The sequence below is a fragment of the Carlito syrichta genome, unplaced genomic scaffold (assembly GCF_000164805.1).
Source record: "Carlito syrichta isolate Samal-C Ts95f unplaced genomic scaffold, Tarsius_syrichta-2.0.1 Scaffold97002, whole genome shotgun sequence".
In the NCBI taxonomy this organism is placed as follows: Eukaryota; Metazoa; Chordata; class Mammalia; order Primates; family Tarsiidae; genus Carlito; species Carlito syrichta.
In genome coordinates, this window is record NW_007041098.1 from 7,903 (window position 1) to 21,763 (window position 13,861).

General features: G+C 33.4%; 1 protein-coding gene across 1 annotated transcript in view; it reads right to left on the reverse strand.

Annotated features, from left to right (window-relative positions):
- Positions 1 to 7,434: 7,434 nt before the first annotated feature.
- The window catches only part of USP25 (ubiquitin specific peptidase 25), a 115,086-nt gene continuing 108,659 nt past the window's right edge, over positions 7,435 to 13,861 (reverse strand). Inside the window, exons 19-20 of the mRNA XM_021714742.1 lie at positions 9,666 to 9,779; positions 7,435 to 7,563 (exon numbers count right to left, since the gene is read on the reverse strand). Of these exons, the coding sequence (XP_021570417.1) occupies positions 7,435 to 7,563; positions 9,666 to 9,779 (243 nt within the window). The remainder of the gene's footprint in view (positions 7,564 to 9,665; positions 9,780 to 13,861) is intronic.

Here is a 13,861-nt window from a genome sequence, read left to right on the forward strand (position 1 = left end):
AATTTCTTAATTCACACAGGTGCCAGCCTTTTGGCCCTGGTAATCCATGTTGGAATCATATAGCCTTATCTTAATTGAAAGTTACTAAAGGTTAATTCAAAGTTTAAATGTAAAAAAAGGTCATCTATGAAAAGGTAAAGAGAAAATCAGAAAGTAAAAAAAGTGGTTGGTATGAAAGTATGTTTTGGTAAGAAAGGATATAAAGAATAATTTTATATAAGGAAAAGATCTTGTATGGTACAGTTTTGTTCTATAATAGAATGGCTGTTTATTTAAAAGAAGTAAAGGACAAAAAACAGAAGGTTCAAGCATGTCAAAAAATAGTACGAGTATGTTGAAGACGGTATGTGGAAGGTTTGTGGTAAGAAATATATGAAAGGAATTCTATGAATACCCAAGGCTACAAAAAGGTTCTATGAATTCACCATTAATATCAATTACACTAATACTAGGTGCCAAAATGCTACTCAGAGACCAGAACATGAGTCACTTAATTAATAATCCCCAAGAGAATTTTCTCCTATAAACAGTGGTGGTGGGGGGGGGAGACAAATTCAGTTAGCCTCCTTCCCTGCTGTCTTTGTTACAAAAAGGGAAGGTCGTTGCTTTTGTTTTTTTCACTTTTCAAAATCTTTAGCCTATCACTTGCTAAATAAGTAACTTACAATGACTTGTAATCATGTATCACAACATGCTTTTAAAACCTTCAGATTCTCAAGTAGTCTCTCTAGGGTGGGGTAAGAAACAAAAGCATCAGGAGCCATATCTATCCCAGACCCTCCTCCTGGACTACCTGCAGACCCAGTACAAGGATCACTAATCCAACATAGAAAGGATAACAAGATAATTTTTTTGTTTAAAGTATTACTATTTTTGTTAAACTTTCAAGTAATATTTCCCTGTCAGAAGGCCAATACCATCCCACTCCTCTCATCAAAAGCAGAGAGATGTCAATCTCCCATCTCTCTAAAGATTACCTGGGCTTCACTCTCTAGTGAATAGTTGTAGAGGTGTATCAGACCTATTATAAAAACAAAAGAGACAGTTTTCTCTGGCTAATGTTTACCTGTTTTAAATTCTCTCGTTCATTAGTATTTCCTACAATTTGAACTACAACCTAAAGAAATGTCTCTAATGTTTTCAACTTTTTTTCTTCAGACTTTGTCAAAGTAGGTGTATTTCCTTGTTAATTAACAAAACTCCTTATAACTTTCCATAAATTCCTATCACAAAACCCAAAAAAGCTTGAAGACAAGCTGCTGGGACAGACACACATGGACTCATGGACTCAAAAATTCACTGGTGCAGCAGTGAGAACCTCCTGGACTCCTGTAATGAGTATCAAGCCCACTGGGCTAACTCTAAATACATTTTACCAGACACCAAAGCCTCAATGTCATAACAGTAGCTATAATGGCCTTTATTATAGTAGTATTAATTCTAATAGTATATGCTTGTACACAGTGCTTTATATACAAATACTAAACATACTTAAAACTCCATGGGCTGTTGTCCTCTCATATCCTCTTGTTCTAGACAGATAGGGACAGTTCTACACCTCAAGTACAGCAGGAAGTAGCTAAAGAAGCCCAACTTTCATCATCTCTGTTCCCAGGGGTACAAACAGGAATATTTTAAAATAACAAGAGGGGGAAATGAAAGAACATAACCCGGATTTAGTATACCCAACGAGCAGCCATTTTAACATTGCCAAAATCTCATGTTTTTTAGTGGTTCTGAAGTATTTAAAGTGTTTTTGTTGTACTTTATGAAATGGTTAAAATGTTTGCAGTGTATTGGATGAAACCTAAGTTTGGTATTTAAAATGTAAAACTCCATTTTGTGGCTTGTCTCCATGTTGTTAACTTGTTATTAAACTTCTGTATGGCTGATGTAAGAATTTTAAAATTTTGCTCATAAACAACCCTCATAGCCCTGCACCCCGGCCACTGTTCTCATAGGTTTCCCCTTATCTGAGTATACTATGTGTCAAACCCCAGAACATGTTTCATGTGTTTATCTCTATAATGACTCAGTTTGCCAACTCCTTTGCCTATAAAGACTCCCCACAAATTTCATTCATCGTCGAGAGTTTGGGAGGCCCGGGCCCCTTCTCGACTGCCAGCTTTAATAAAGGGTTTACTTAATTTGAACTTTAATTGGGCCGGTTATCTGATTTCTAGTGATTCTCGTTAACAGTTCACTTAACTTACCCTCTAATCACTAGCCAGGGACAGAACTGTTTTCTCAGAGGTAGCTATTGATAATTGTTTTACAACCTCCCTGGCCAGTTTGTTTTGTACTAATTAGCTTTTCTATTTCAAGTATTCGCCTCCACCTATAAGACTCAAGTTAACCTACTCAGCCCTTCCTGACCTACGTGACACAGATTCCCCCCATGACAGCAGTCATGTGACTAAACCACCTATCTGTCTGCTGTCCACCATCTGATGTCAATATCTGTACTTACCTGCCCCTTTGTGATGACATGGAGCAGACCAACACCCAATCACTTTAATGACTCTTCCCCATCAAAGGGAAGAATTAAAAGGATTCAACCATGAGCAGCTATTTGCCACTGTCTTGCTAAGTTATGTGTGCTCTTTGAGCTATAGCCAGGCCATGTTTTCTTAAGCTTTGGCCTCCCCCCCTCCCCAATTTTTCTCTCTCTCCAATTTATCTTCTAAATAAACTATATTTTCTAATCTAAAAAAAAAAAAAAATTAAAAATACTATATCTAATTTAGGGAAAATAGGAAGACAGATGCAGCTATCATATGTTAGCTACTGTGCTGTGTACATATTTTGTGACTTAATACTGAATGCTGATGATCAGAATCAATTGCCAAGAAAATGTTGAACATTTAAAAATGCCAATAACTGGAAGAAACCGAAAAATGTGTTAAAAGATCTACGCTCTCCTCCAAAAGGGGATAGTCTCATATGCTTTTACAAATGAGGTCTAATGTACTCTTATGAAATAAATATAATTCCTATGCTAACATGCCAGATTATAAGAAAAACAAGAAAGCATTTGAACACATTTACTAAAGCTAACATAACAGTAATAGCAAACCTAATGAAGACAGTGTAAAAAATATAAACCAAAGTCATGTATACGGGGGGGCCCCCTAAAAAAAAGTAATTACTTTAGGGACAGCAGACACCTTGAAATATAGGCACCCCCTGCTAGGTTACTGTTCTAGGAACCCATTGGCGTCAATATACCAGCTAGTGTTTTTTTGAGAGCTGTATCTGACTTCAGTGATTTTTTTTTTTTTTTGAAGATTTTTTCAACGTGCTTGCCCATTTCATCACAGGTGATTTACAAACATACCTGCCCACACTAAGCTGAGTGTTCAGCAGTTTTTGACCAAAAATGGCATGATCCCCATTCCCCACACTCCCTGTTTACCCAATCTTGCCTTGAGCAACTTTTTTTTGGTTTCATCTGATGAAAAAAGTCCTCCAAGGGAAACATTTTGCTAATGCGAAAGAGGTGAAACAAAAAAAACAACAGAAGCACTAAAAGGCATCAAAATTGACAAATTCAAACACTGTTCTGAGTAGTAGGAAAAGTGTCTCGATAAGTGCACCGCATCAAATAAAGAGTGCTCTGAAGGTGACTGAAGTTAAGACATGCAAGAATACACAATTTTTAATAAATTCCAGGTTTTTGGGTCCCCCTTTTAGTAACACAGATGGCAGGAAGCTCAAATAAAATTCTAGTGAGCTAAATTTAAATAGTATACATTTAAATTTATCTAATAAAAATTTACAAAGAAAAGTATTTTAAGTAAATGGTGAAAAGAAAAATTTTATAACCTTGGGTTAAAGTAGATCTTTTAATATGGTAATAAAATTCTAGAATTCATAAAGAAAGAGCAAGATTTAAGTGCATGATATTTTAAAAACTTCTTTATGGAAAAAGGTACTCTAATTCAATCAAAAATGGCAGGGTGGGGAAAAACATAGGGAAAATGTCCACAGATAGGTAAGATATAATAAATGCGACTACATTTATACCATAGAATACTATATGTACTAGTAAAGACAACGTAATAGATATACTATCTTCACTTTAAGTAGGAAAGCCCACAATGTACTTGAGTGATATAAGTTACAAAAACATATATCAGTAAAATCTATATTAAAAAAATAATCTATGTATGTGTGCTGTCATACACATACATAGGAAAACATACACAGTGCTAAGAGTGGCTACAAAATGGAACTGTAAGAGACCATCATTATTAGCTTTATTTTAGACACCTCCTCTGTTCTGAATTACACTATGTATTTATTACTTATGTTTTTCACATGACAATTTTCTTTTAAATGACATACTACCAGCTAGAATTTTTCAAGTATCAATCATTGACCTTTACCAAAAGCACTCATTAATTACAAACAACTGCCACATGTTTACATAGGATTACACGCATATATTACTGAATTACAGATGGGTGAAAATATACACAGAAATAAGAGAGGTTTCATAAACAGACATATACTAAAGAGATGATTAAAAGAGAGAAAGAGGATATTTTATGATAGTAGTCATCAAGTTAAGTCATATAAAACTGCTGATTTTGTAGATCCAAAATAGTATTGACAATTTTTAAGAGAAGGAAAAAAAAGTTATATTAGAAAATGAAAAGTCCTTGGTGCAGACATGGCACACTTGCTTCCTGCTTCCCACTGTACCTGGACTAGAACCGTATGCATAAGGTAACGCTAGTAATAACACTAATAACAATAATAATGATGACTAAATTTTGAATATTTAGTATCAATCAGATACTACTTTAAATTCATAATACTGATAGAAATTATTTAAAACTCACAATGACACGAAAGAATGAAGTTTCTATTATCATCTCCATTTAACACCTAGGGAAACCGATACATAAGGAGGTAAAGTAATCTGCCCAAGAACACAGCTACAAAGCAGTGGCAAAGGCAGCCTGCTTGCTAATACCTAGGTGTAAGCTACTTCCTTCTTGATATATGTTGCAGCTATTCTTATAAGTGATTTTTCCACAGAAAGAGAGCAAGTAGGGGAGAATCAGGGTAGTTAAGAGTAGCTACTGAAATAATTACAGATACTGAAATCATTATTAACAACTGACAAAGAACAAAAGATTTTTATGCTATAATGAAGCGAAATTTCAATCTCTACCCAAAAATCTGCAGAGCTATTGAAGACTCTTACCTCAGATTCAAACGCTTATTAACCATATTATTTATTTGGGATTACACACTGGGAGTTGCAATATGCCTAATATATTTTGTTTAAGAAAACTCTCTGATCAGTTTGTTTCACAGATTTGATGCTTGCCCATGCTTTCTTATTGCACCATCAAAATCAGAGGGTAAACCATGAGCCAAAAAAGAGAAATATATGAGAAATAAAAACTACACACAAAAAAGATAAAAAGGGAGCTCCCAGGGTGATGGTGAAAGGCAATCTCAAGTTATTAGTTATGTATCAGGAGTAAAGAAAAATCAATCCATAATAGAGCAGGTCATAAAGTTCCAGAACAGATGTCCCCGAGAAGACAAAATTGGTAAAGGGAGAATAAGAGGAGATTTAAGCAACAGGTGGAGAGTTTAGAATTGAATCCGTGATACACATACAAAACAAAGCAAACATAAAAACAAAACAAACTCTAAGGAAAATGAAAGCTGAGAGAAAAAAGGAAAGTAGAAATGTTTATAATTTAGCTCAATCCTATTTAGCATATATACTAATACTACTACAAACTCAAAATTTTCATTTGACAAAACTTAGGCTTTACACATATGCACGTGTGTGTGTGTGTGTGTGTGTTTGTGTGTATGTCTACGTGTGTAGGTGAGCGATGGGAGCTGTGTCTATCAGCGTATGTATGTGGAACAGGAGAAGAAAGAGGGCTCATCGTTCATATTCCACAGAAGGGAATTCAACAAGCAATGTATAAACTAAAAATCACAAAAGCACAAACATTCTATTTGAGGGTTCGGAATTAATGTCAAATAAAATTGGATAAATTAATTAAAAGTTGTTACCACTGTGGGGTTAGTAATTGCTGAAGTATGTACAATTAGTTGACTATTTAAATTGTATGACGATATTTACTTAATAAAAATGAGACTTCCAATTCAATACAAAAAGACAACCTGACCAAAAATGACGATGGCACTATAAATTATAAATAACCTTTCTACCAGAAATGGGTAACTTTAGAAGACACATATTCAGTGCTTTTTAAAAACAAGAAAATATAAACTACCTAGGCATAAGAATGGATTTTTAATTGTAAAATTAATAAATTAGTAAGAAATCAGGATAACTACAAAAAACTTGTTTTTCTTTTCTTCCCTTTTTCTAAAAATGTAGTTTTCAACCTTTCTTGTGGGATCTTAATAGAATAACCAACCTGTGCTGGAACCACTGGGTCTAGAACTTTCATAATTTAAGCCCTGCATTCTAGGAAACCTCTCAGTACTGGGCAGTATCAGAAGAGTTGGTCACCCAAACCTTAATGAATTAAAAAATGTTTATTCATATAAGGCTACTATGTACCAGGGTTTGTTTTGTACTATGTACTGAATAAAATAGTAAAAAAATAACCCTAGCTTTCTGAAGACCAAATTGGATGACAACAAGGTATAAGAAATTAAGAAAAAATTTTAGATTTTTAATGTCAAAAAAGAAAAGAATGAATATTTATTGTAGCGAATCATACGTTAACATAGCTGCTTAAAAAAAACACTAAAATGGGGAGGAGTGGAAAATTTGAAGATTTTGGTTAATCTAAATAAAACAACAAAACACAATGTACTTTCATTTTTCAAATATGTAGAAGCAAATAACATTGTTGTCAAAACACTGTAAAGCTCTAATATTAGAGGGAAAAAGATGTGATCATGAAATAATGCATCAGCTTGATTTCACATGTCTTGAACTGTCTAGGATATCAAAAATTAATTACAGGGAAAATGTAATTGAATAAAAAAGATAAATGAACAAATCATTTTATAAACAAATGAAATATCAAATGACAATAAAATTTAGTACTAAATGATAATATAATTTTTAAAATATTGTAATATTGATCAATACCATGAACTATAGGAAAAAATAAACTATTATTAGCAACAACTATTCAGTCCCAATTAATGCTCATCAATATCTTTATTTCCTTCAAATATAAAATACAATTCAAATTTCTTCTAACAAATCAGAGGCCCACTATTAGAATAACTCAGGTAAAATGCTTTGGTTTTTTTCCTGAATTATCTACATTAAAAGAAAAAGAATCTGTCCTGGATTCACGTATTGAAAAAGAAACCCACAGATTATTGTGGCCATGTCTAAGATAGGAAAAGAGAAAGCTTGTAGAAAACCAAATATAATTCAAAGAAATAAAACATTTTAAGAAGTTTAATTCAAAAAAAGGAAAACAGAAATGTTAATTGTACCTTAAAGAACCCTGCTTCAGGACCACATCTGTCATATACATTCCTGGATTTACCTATTGCCATGATAATACCTTGCATATTCGGTGTCATCATGATCTGCCACAGAGATTTAAAGTAAGAATTTTTGAATGGTTAACATAAAAAACTAAAACCAAAATAATGTATTTACATGCAGGTTGAAACTCCTTTGTTTCTCAACATTTATAAATCAAATGTTGTACTTTTAAATAACAAATGTGATCCGATGAGCACGTAAGCATCTTTCAAAATCATCCATGCAGGGCATAGCTGATTCATACGGTACCTTTGTACAACTGCAAAATGGCATTCTCTCTGAACTGAGGAATTTTAAAAAGGCACTCCCTTCCACACAAACAAGTTAGAAAAATGTGCTGTCCTCTGAGAGAACAATTTAGAAGAAGCAACACACTTTTTTTTAATCAATTAAAAACAATGCTTATTTCTCCAGGCTTGGGGAGCACAGCATGAGCTCAACTTCAATCCCACGCTGTCCCTTGGCTAGGCACCCCTGAACAACCTGTACATCCCTAAGCAGCAACCCTGTGTCCACATGATTTATTTTTAAAAGTTCCAATGCACATGCACATTAAATTGTCACACCAAAAAATTCAACACAACAAAACACACAACTTTGCCATAAGCACTTGTACAAAAGATAGTGTTAAATGACTAATCACAATTCAACTTTATAAAATGGCAGATGAAACACCCTAAAGCAAGCACTCAATGCTTGACAAATAAATTAATATTTTTATTAAAAACATGCCAGTTTCCATAATTTTCAAGAAGCAACATGGTAATAGAATAATTAACTGGAACAATTTACAACCATTAAGTACTAAACACTTTAGTATTTCTTTGTTTTCATATAGCTTATTATTCTTAGCTGTTTACATTTTAAAATAACTGCAAAATGAAATTACTAAAGGCACTATGAAGATATTTTATGGCAATCAACAGATTACATCCATTGCCTCTGATTCATTGAATCTATTATTCCTAGCATTTATTTTGGATTATGTACTGAGAATTACAATATATCTAACATTACCTGCTCAAAAAAACCCCTTTGACCAGGTCCTATCTCACAAGTCTGCATCTTACTCTCTTTATGGCCTATCCTTTCTTATATTGGCCCTGTGATATTAATGTCTTTGTGATACTTCTGACTTGGTGATTAACTCTTGCATATAATAGCCATTATAACATGGTAGTAAGTCTGAAAGAAAAGATACTTGGAAAAAAAAAAAAAAAACTAATATATATTCAATCCTCATCCATGCCCATAAAAACTAACAAAGGATAGAATCCAACAAACATTTCTTGCAAATCACTCCCTCTCCCCAATAGGCATAGACTTCCTTGTGTTAGCATTCAACAAAGCTCTACTGGCCCTTCCTCAAAAAACAAACAAACAACAACAACAAAATTCTAAGAGTCTCAAGAGAACAGTAGAAAAGAAGAGAAAATAATCATGATGGATCAGGGAAACAGATGATTTTTATCTGGAATGAATCCAGATGACAATGAGGAAAAAAAAATGCCTGCATACTAGTAGTTGGAAAACTGAGTAGATGACAATTAACAGTAAACAGGTCAGAAGAAACAAGATGGAGGTGCCACCATGTGTAAAATACTTGTAGGCAATTAGTAAGACTGATGAGAAATTTGATTCCCGGTCACATGGAGAGGTTATGGGGCTTTTTGGGGGGGGGGGTAGGTTTTTTTTGGACTTTGCATTTTTACTAAAAATATCAATTAACCAATTATCCATCCTGCAATCCTGTTATAGGATTTTATGATAGGTAATGGTGGGTGATATATTATAATACTTCAAATAGAGCAGGAAAAGAATATAAAAATTACTTTTAAGTGCAAAATTTTTACAAGCAAACAAATTGTAATCTGCCAATCTGAGAGAACACTAATCCTATTTCCGCATAAGAGACTTAACCCCAGAAACATAAAACTATTCTTCTGACAAATGCCATAAGCTATCTATTTACATTTACATTTGAAAGTCAAAGTTCTGTTAGTAATCGATAATTTCAGACTGGATGGCAAAGCTGTACGTTATGCAGCAATAGACATAAGTGAGGGTGCAGGCATGCCCAAAGTACTTGTATTAAATAGCAAAAATTAAGTAGCCATGGTGCAGAGGGCCATAATAAAGGTACCTCATCATCATACCCCCCCTCCTTTGAGTCAATCATAAATTTCCCTACATGAGGAATCGCGACCTCTATAACTTGCTGATTAGAAGGTGGTTGGCTTGTGGTATTTTCAGGTTTCTGCAGAAGAAAATCATTAATATTAATATCAGAAAAGAAAACAATGGAAGCACCAAGTTAAAGTGCATAGACTCATAAGTCTTTTAAAAATATCTGCATTTGCTTACACTAAAATGAAACCACCAAAAACTGAACATTAGAAGCAAATGCATTCATCAAGTAACAATACAAAATCCCCAAACACTTAAAACCAGGTTTTCTTTATTTTTTTCCCCACAAGGCATTCTGGATTCCAAGTACTTAGAAGTATAAATACTAAAGTTGTATTTTCTACTACTGTGTGTGCAGCTGAAGATTTTTAAAAAAAATTCTAAAAACTCGTGAAAACCTTTCTTGATATCTCAAACAAAATAAGATATGACCTTTTCTAAATTCAGCAGTCTGCAGGACATTTTCTTTGTGGGTTCATCTTTCTCTTCTTTCTGGTAATCAATTATGCATCCAGTTAATAACCAAATTCTATTGTGTTGAATTCACTCTGTACTGCCCATGACACTCCAGTACAGTATATTAACATCTTAAATATCTAACAAATTCTTGTTGAAAAACAAGAAAAAGCTATTGGAAAGTGATATCCATCTTTACCAATTCAATCAGATTTATTCCTTTTGTTCTTTTTATAAAACGTTACCAAATTCTATGCATTTCAGTAATTCACACTAATAGTGCAGATGTTAGTGTGAAATCCAGAAAAGTTCACTCAAAGACACTAATATGAGTCATTGAAAATGCTTTTTTGGATTTTACCTGGTCTTATTTTAGAGAATAGATTTTTAACTAGCATGTCTACTATTTACCTGTAAAAAAAAGTCAGAAGTATCAAAGTGCTTGAAATCATTTTATTTCTATTTGCACCATAAAAAGTAAGCAAACTTTAGTCTTGATATAAAATAAATCTTAATAAGACAATTAAAAGGATTTTTTTCCATTGGAAATATAAGGTAAATTTTAGTGATGTAAACATTTTCTGGCTTTTTCTGTATGCACACCTACACCACACACACACACACACACACACACACACACACACACACACACACACACACACACACTATATATGGATATACCTATATATTTACAGAGAGAGAGAAGGAAAGAAGGAGAGGGAGAGGGGAAGGGGGGGAGAAAGAGAAGGGGGGGAGGAGGCGAGGAGGAGGAGGAGGGGGAGGGAGAAAGTTTAATTAAACAATAAAAACAAAACTAATGGCCGAGATTGTTATTGTCCCTCTTAAAAGCAACGGTATTTTTGACCAGAACATTTTAAGAAAAGATTTCCATTATCAATTTATCCGAATCTTCAACTTTTCAAGAGGAAATAACCAATCTGCATGGCTGTCATGATCATGAGAGATAATAAGCAGCAACTCAACACCTGCTAGAAAACAGCTATTCTATAAATGACAGGTATTGCCAATATTATTGCACTATTTATTATGCTTCTTCAAATTGCTTATATTTGAGTAATTCTAACTTAATGTTACCATCACACATACACTACAGAGATGCTCATGTCCATGACAATAAGGATTTTTAATCCTTCCAGCATATTAAAGAATTGTGCTAGGTATCTGTTTTCACAAGAGTGAAATATAAGCAAGTAAATTAAGAAATCTGTAGTTTGTAATGATGAATTTCTTACCAGCAAACCAATCCAAACCATCCTAAGAATAGAAAACATAGCCGGGCTCAGTGGCTCAGCCTGTAATCCCGTGCTTTGGGAGGCCGAGGTGAGTAGATTGCCTGAGCGTGCGGGTTCGAGACCCGCCTGGGCAACTTGGCGAGACCTCATCTCTACAATAAATCAAATAATCAGCCGGGCATGGTAGCGTGTGCCTGTAATTCCGGCTACTCGGAAAGGCTGAGGTGGAAGGATCGCCGGAGCCCAGCAGGCCGAGGCTGCGGTGGCTGGGAGCGGCCACTGCACTCCAGTCTGGTCGACAGAGTGAGACTCCAACTCAAAAAAAAAAAAAAAAAAAAAAAGGAATAGAAAACATAAATTTAAGGAAATAAATACATTAAGAAATGCATTTCTTGGAATATAGAACTTTATAAAACATATAACCTTTAGGGAAAAGGTACACTTAGGAAAAATAAATGTTTTATAAGCCTTTCCAGTTACTGTTGAAGAGTTTCAATAGCATAATATGGATAATTCTATGGGTAAAAATTGAAAAGGGGAAGACATTTAGCTGCATAAAATAACTCTGTAGTATCATTTATCAAATTTAGATATCCGAAGGCATCTTAAAAATTTTTCATGTAAGGAATTTAGGGGCTCATTGAAGCAAAGTAAATGTCTACTTAACTTTTTATATTATTTTTAGACCTTATGTGAAGACATTAAACAAAGGCTAAATTTCAAGAATTAAAAATAATTTTCTTTGTTAATAAGTTGCAGAAATAATTAAAATAAAAAGATTTTTATTAACTGCCTGAATAAAAAGATTTTTATTAACTAGTTATATGACTTTTTAAAGTGGCCTCCTAAGAAAAGTGGCTATAAAGTTATATAACTATAAGTATATAATAAACATATTAATATGTTTATATTTATTATAGGCATATAACTATGGGAATTATATTCTAATAAAATAACCTGAAATATGGAAAAAGCTTTATTTCTAACAGTCTATAATAATGTAAACATCAAAACAAATATACAATAGGTGAATAGATAAGTAAACAATAATTTAATTATTCAATGAAGTAATAGTCAGCTGTTGAACATATTTTACTGAGTTTATAACATGGACAAACGATTAAGGGATTAAAGTTAAGTGATTAAAGGAAGAAAAAGCAAGACAAATTTTCTGAGCAATTCAACTACAAAAATAAATTCCAAATTTATGTATTAACATAGTGAAAAATATTCTTACATTAACTAACAGTGATTAACTCTGAGTAGTGAGTGAGACTATGCATAATTCTTTCTTAGAGTCTACTTTCCCTTTTTTTTCTCACATATCCTAAGTATTCAATTAAAAATGAAAGACATTTTTCTAAAAAGCAAACAGTCTAAATATTTGGAGACTGTCTATGATTTCTGTGGTCTAAGTTTTCAAGGGAATTCTTACACTAAGGCTGAAATTTAATAGATTGTTTATTTGTAAAATGGCTAGGACTGAAGTAACAGAAATGAATAGTTACTCAGTGCCTACTACATGCCATCCAGGCACTTTCAAAAAAAATATTCTTCACTAATCCCACAATCACTTTCATTTTATGAAAAAGAAAACTGAGATTTAGAGAAGTTAAGCAATTTATTCAAGGCTGTATTGATAAGTAAAACCAATATTCAATAACCCAGAAGAATCCCAAATGTGAAGATACTTTCAATGTGCAACTTCATTTCTAATGTACACCAAGTGTACAATATGAAGTATTTACCATGATCTTAAGCAACTGACAATAAGAACAAGAACCATAGTCTATCAAGGTTAACCATTTTAGATGTGCTTCAGGAATTATACAATGAGGGTACAGTGGATACTACTCCAGAAGACAAGTGAAATGGAAAGATATTTATGCTCTCTGTTTATCATATTCTCTCCCTGTCAATTTTCTTTCTCAAGCAAAGATGAGGCAGTAGGTGGCTGCCTTAAAAGTTGATTTCCATATTAAGAAACTAATAAATCAAAAATTAAAGGCTGATTTCTGTAAATGTAAATTACATATGATTAGCAAAAGTAGGAAAAAAAAGTCATGATTCCACATTAAGCTAAGTAATGCTTTTGGCTTCTAATACCAGCTAAAGGATGACACTTATTAACCATAATGTAGGCTCTGAAAAATAGAAGTTCTAATTAGCAAAGGCCTTCATTTTCCATGTCAGACAAAAGTATTTCTCCCTTGTACCTACTCTTCTGCCCTTTCTCCTTCCCTAGGATTTCTACTTCCTATCCCCCAGGAAGCAGACATCCCAGATCCACTAAACAAAGCATTTTCTAGGAAAAGTTTCAGAGTTAGTGGATGTTCATCTCAAATTCATTTAGAGCCTCTAAGGCAGTTGCAAAATTTGGAATCATCAATAAAATCTACCAATGAGTACATTTTAATGGTAGAATATTAATACAGGTACAAAA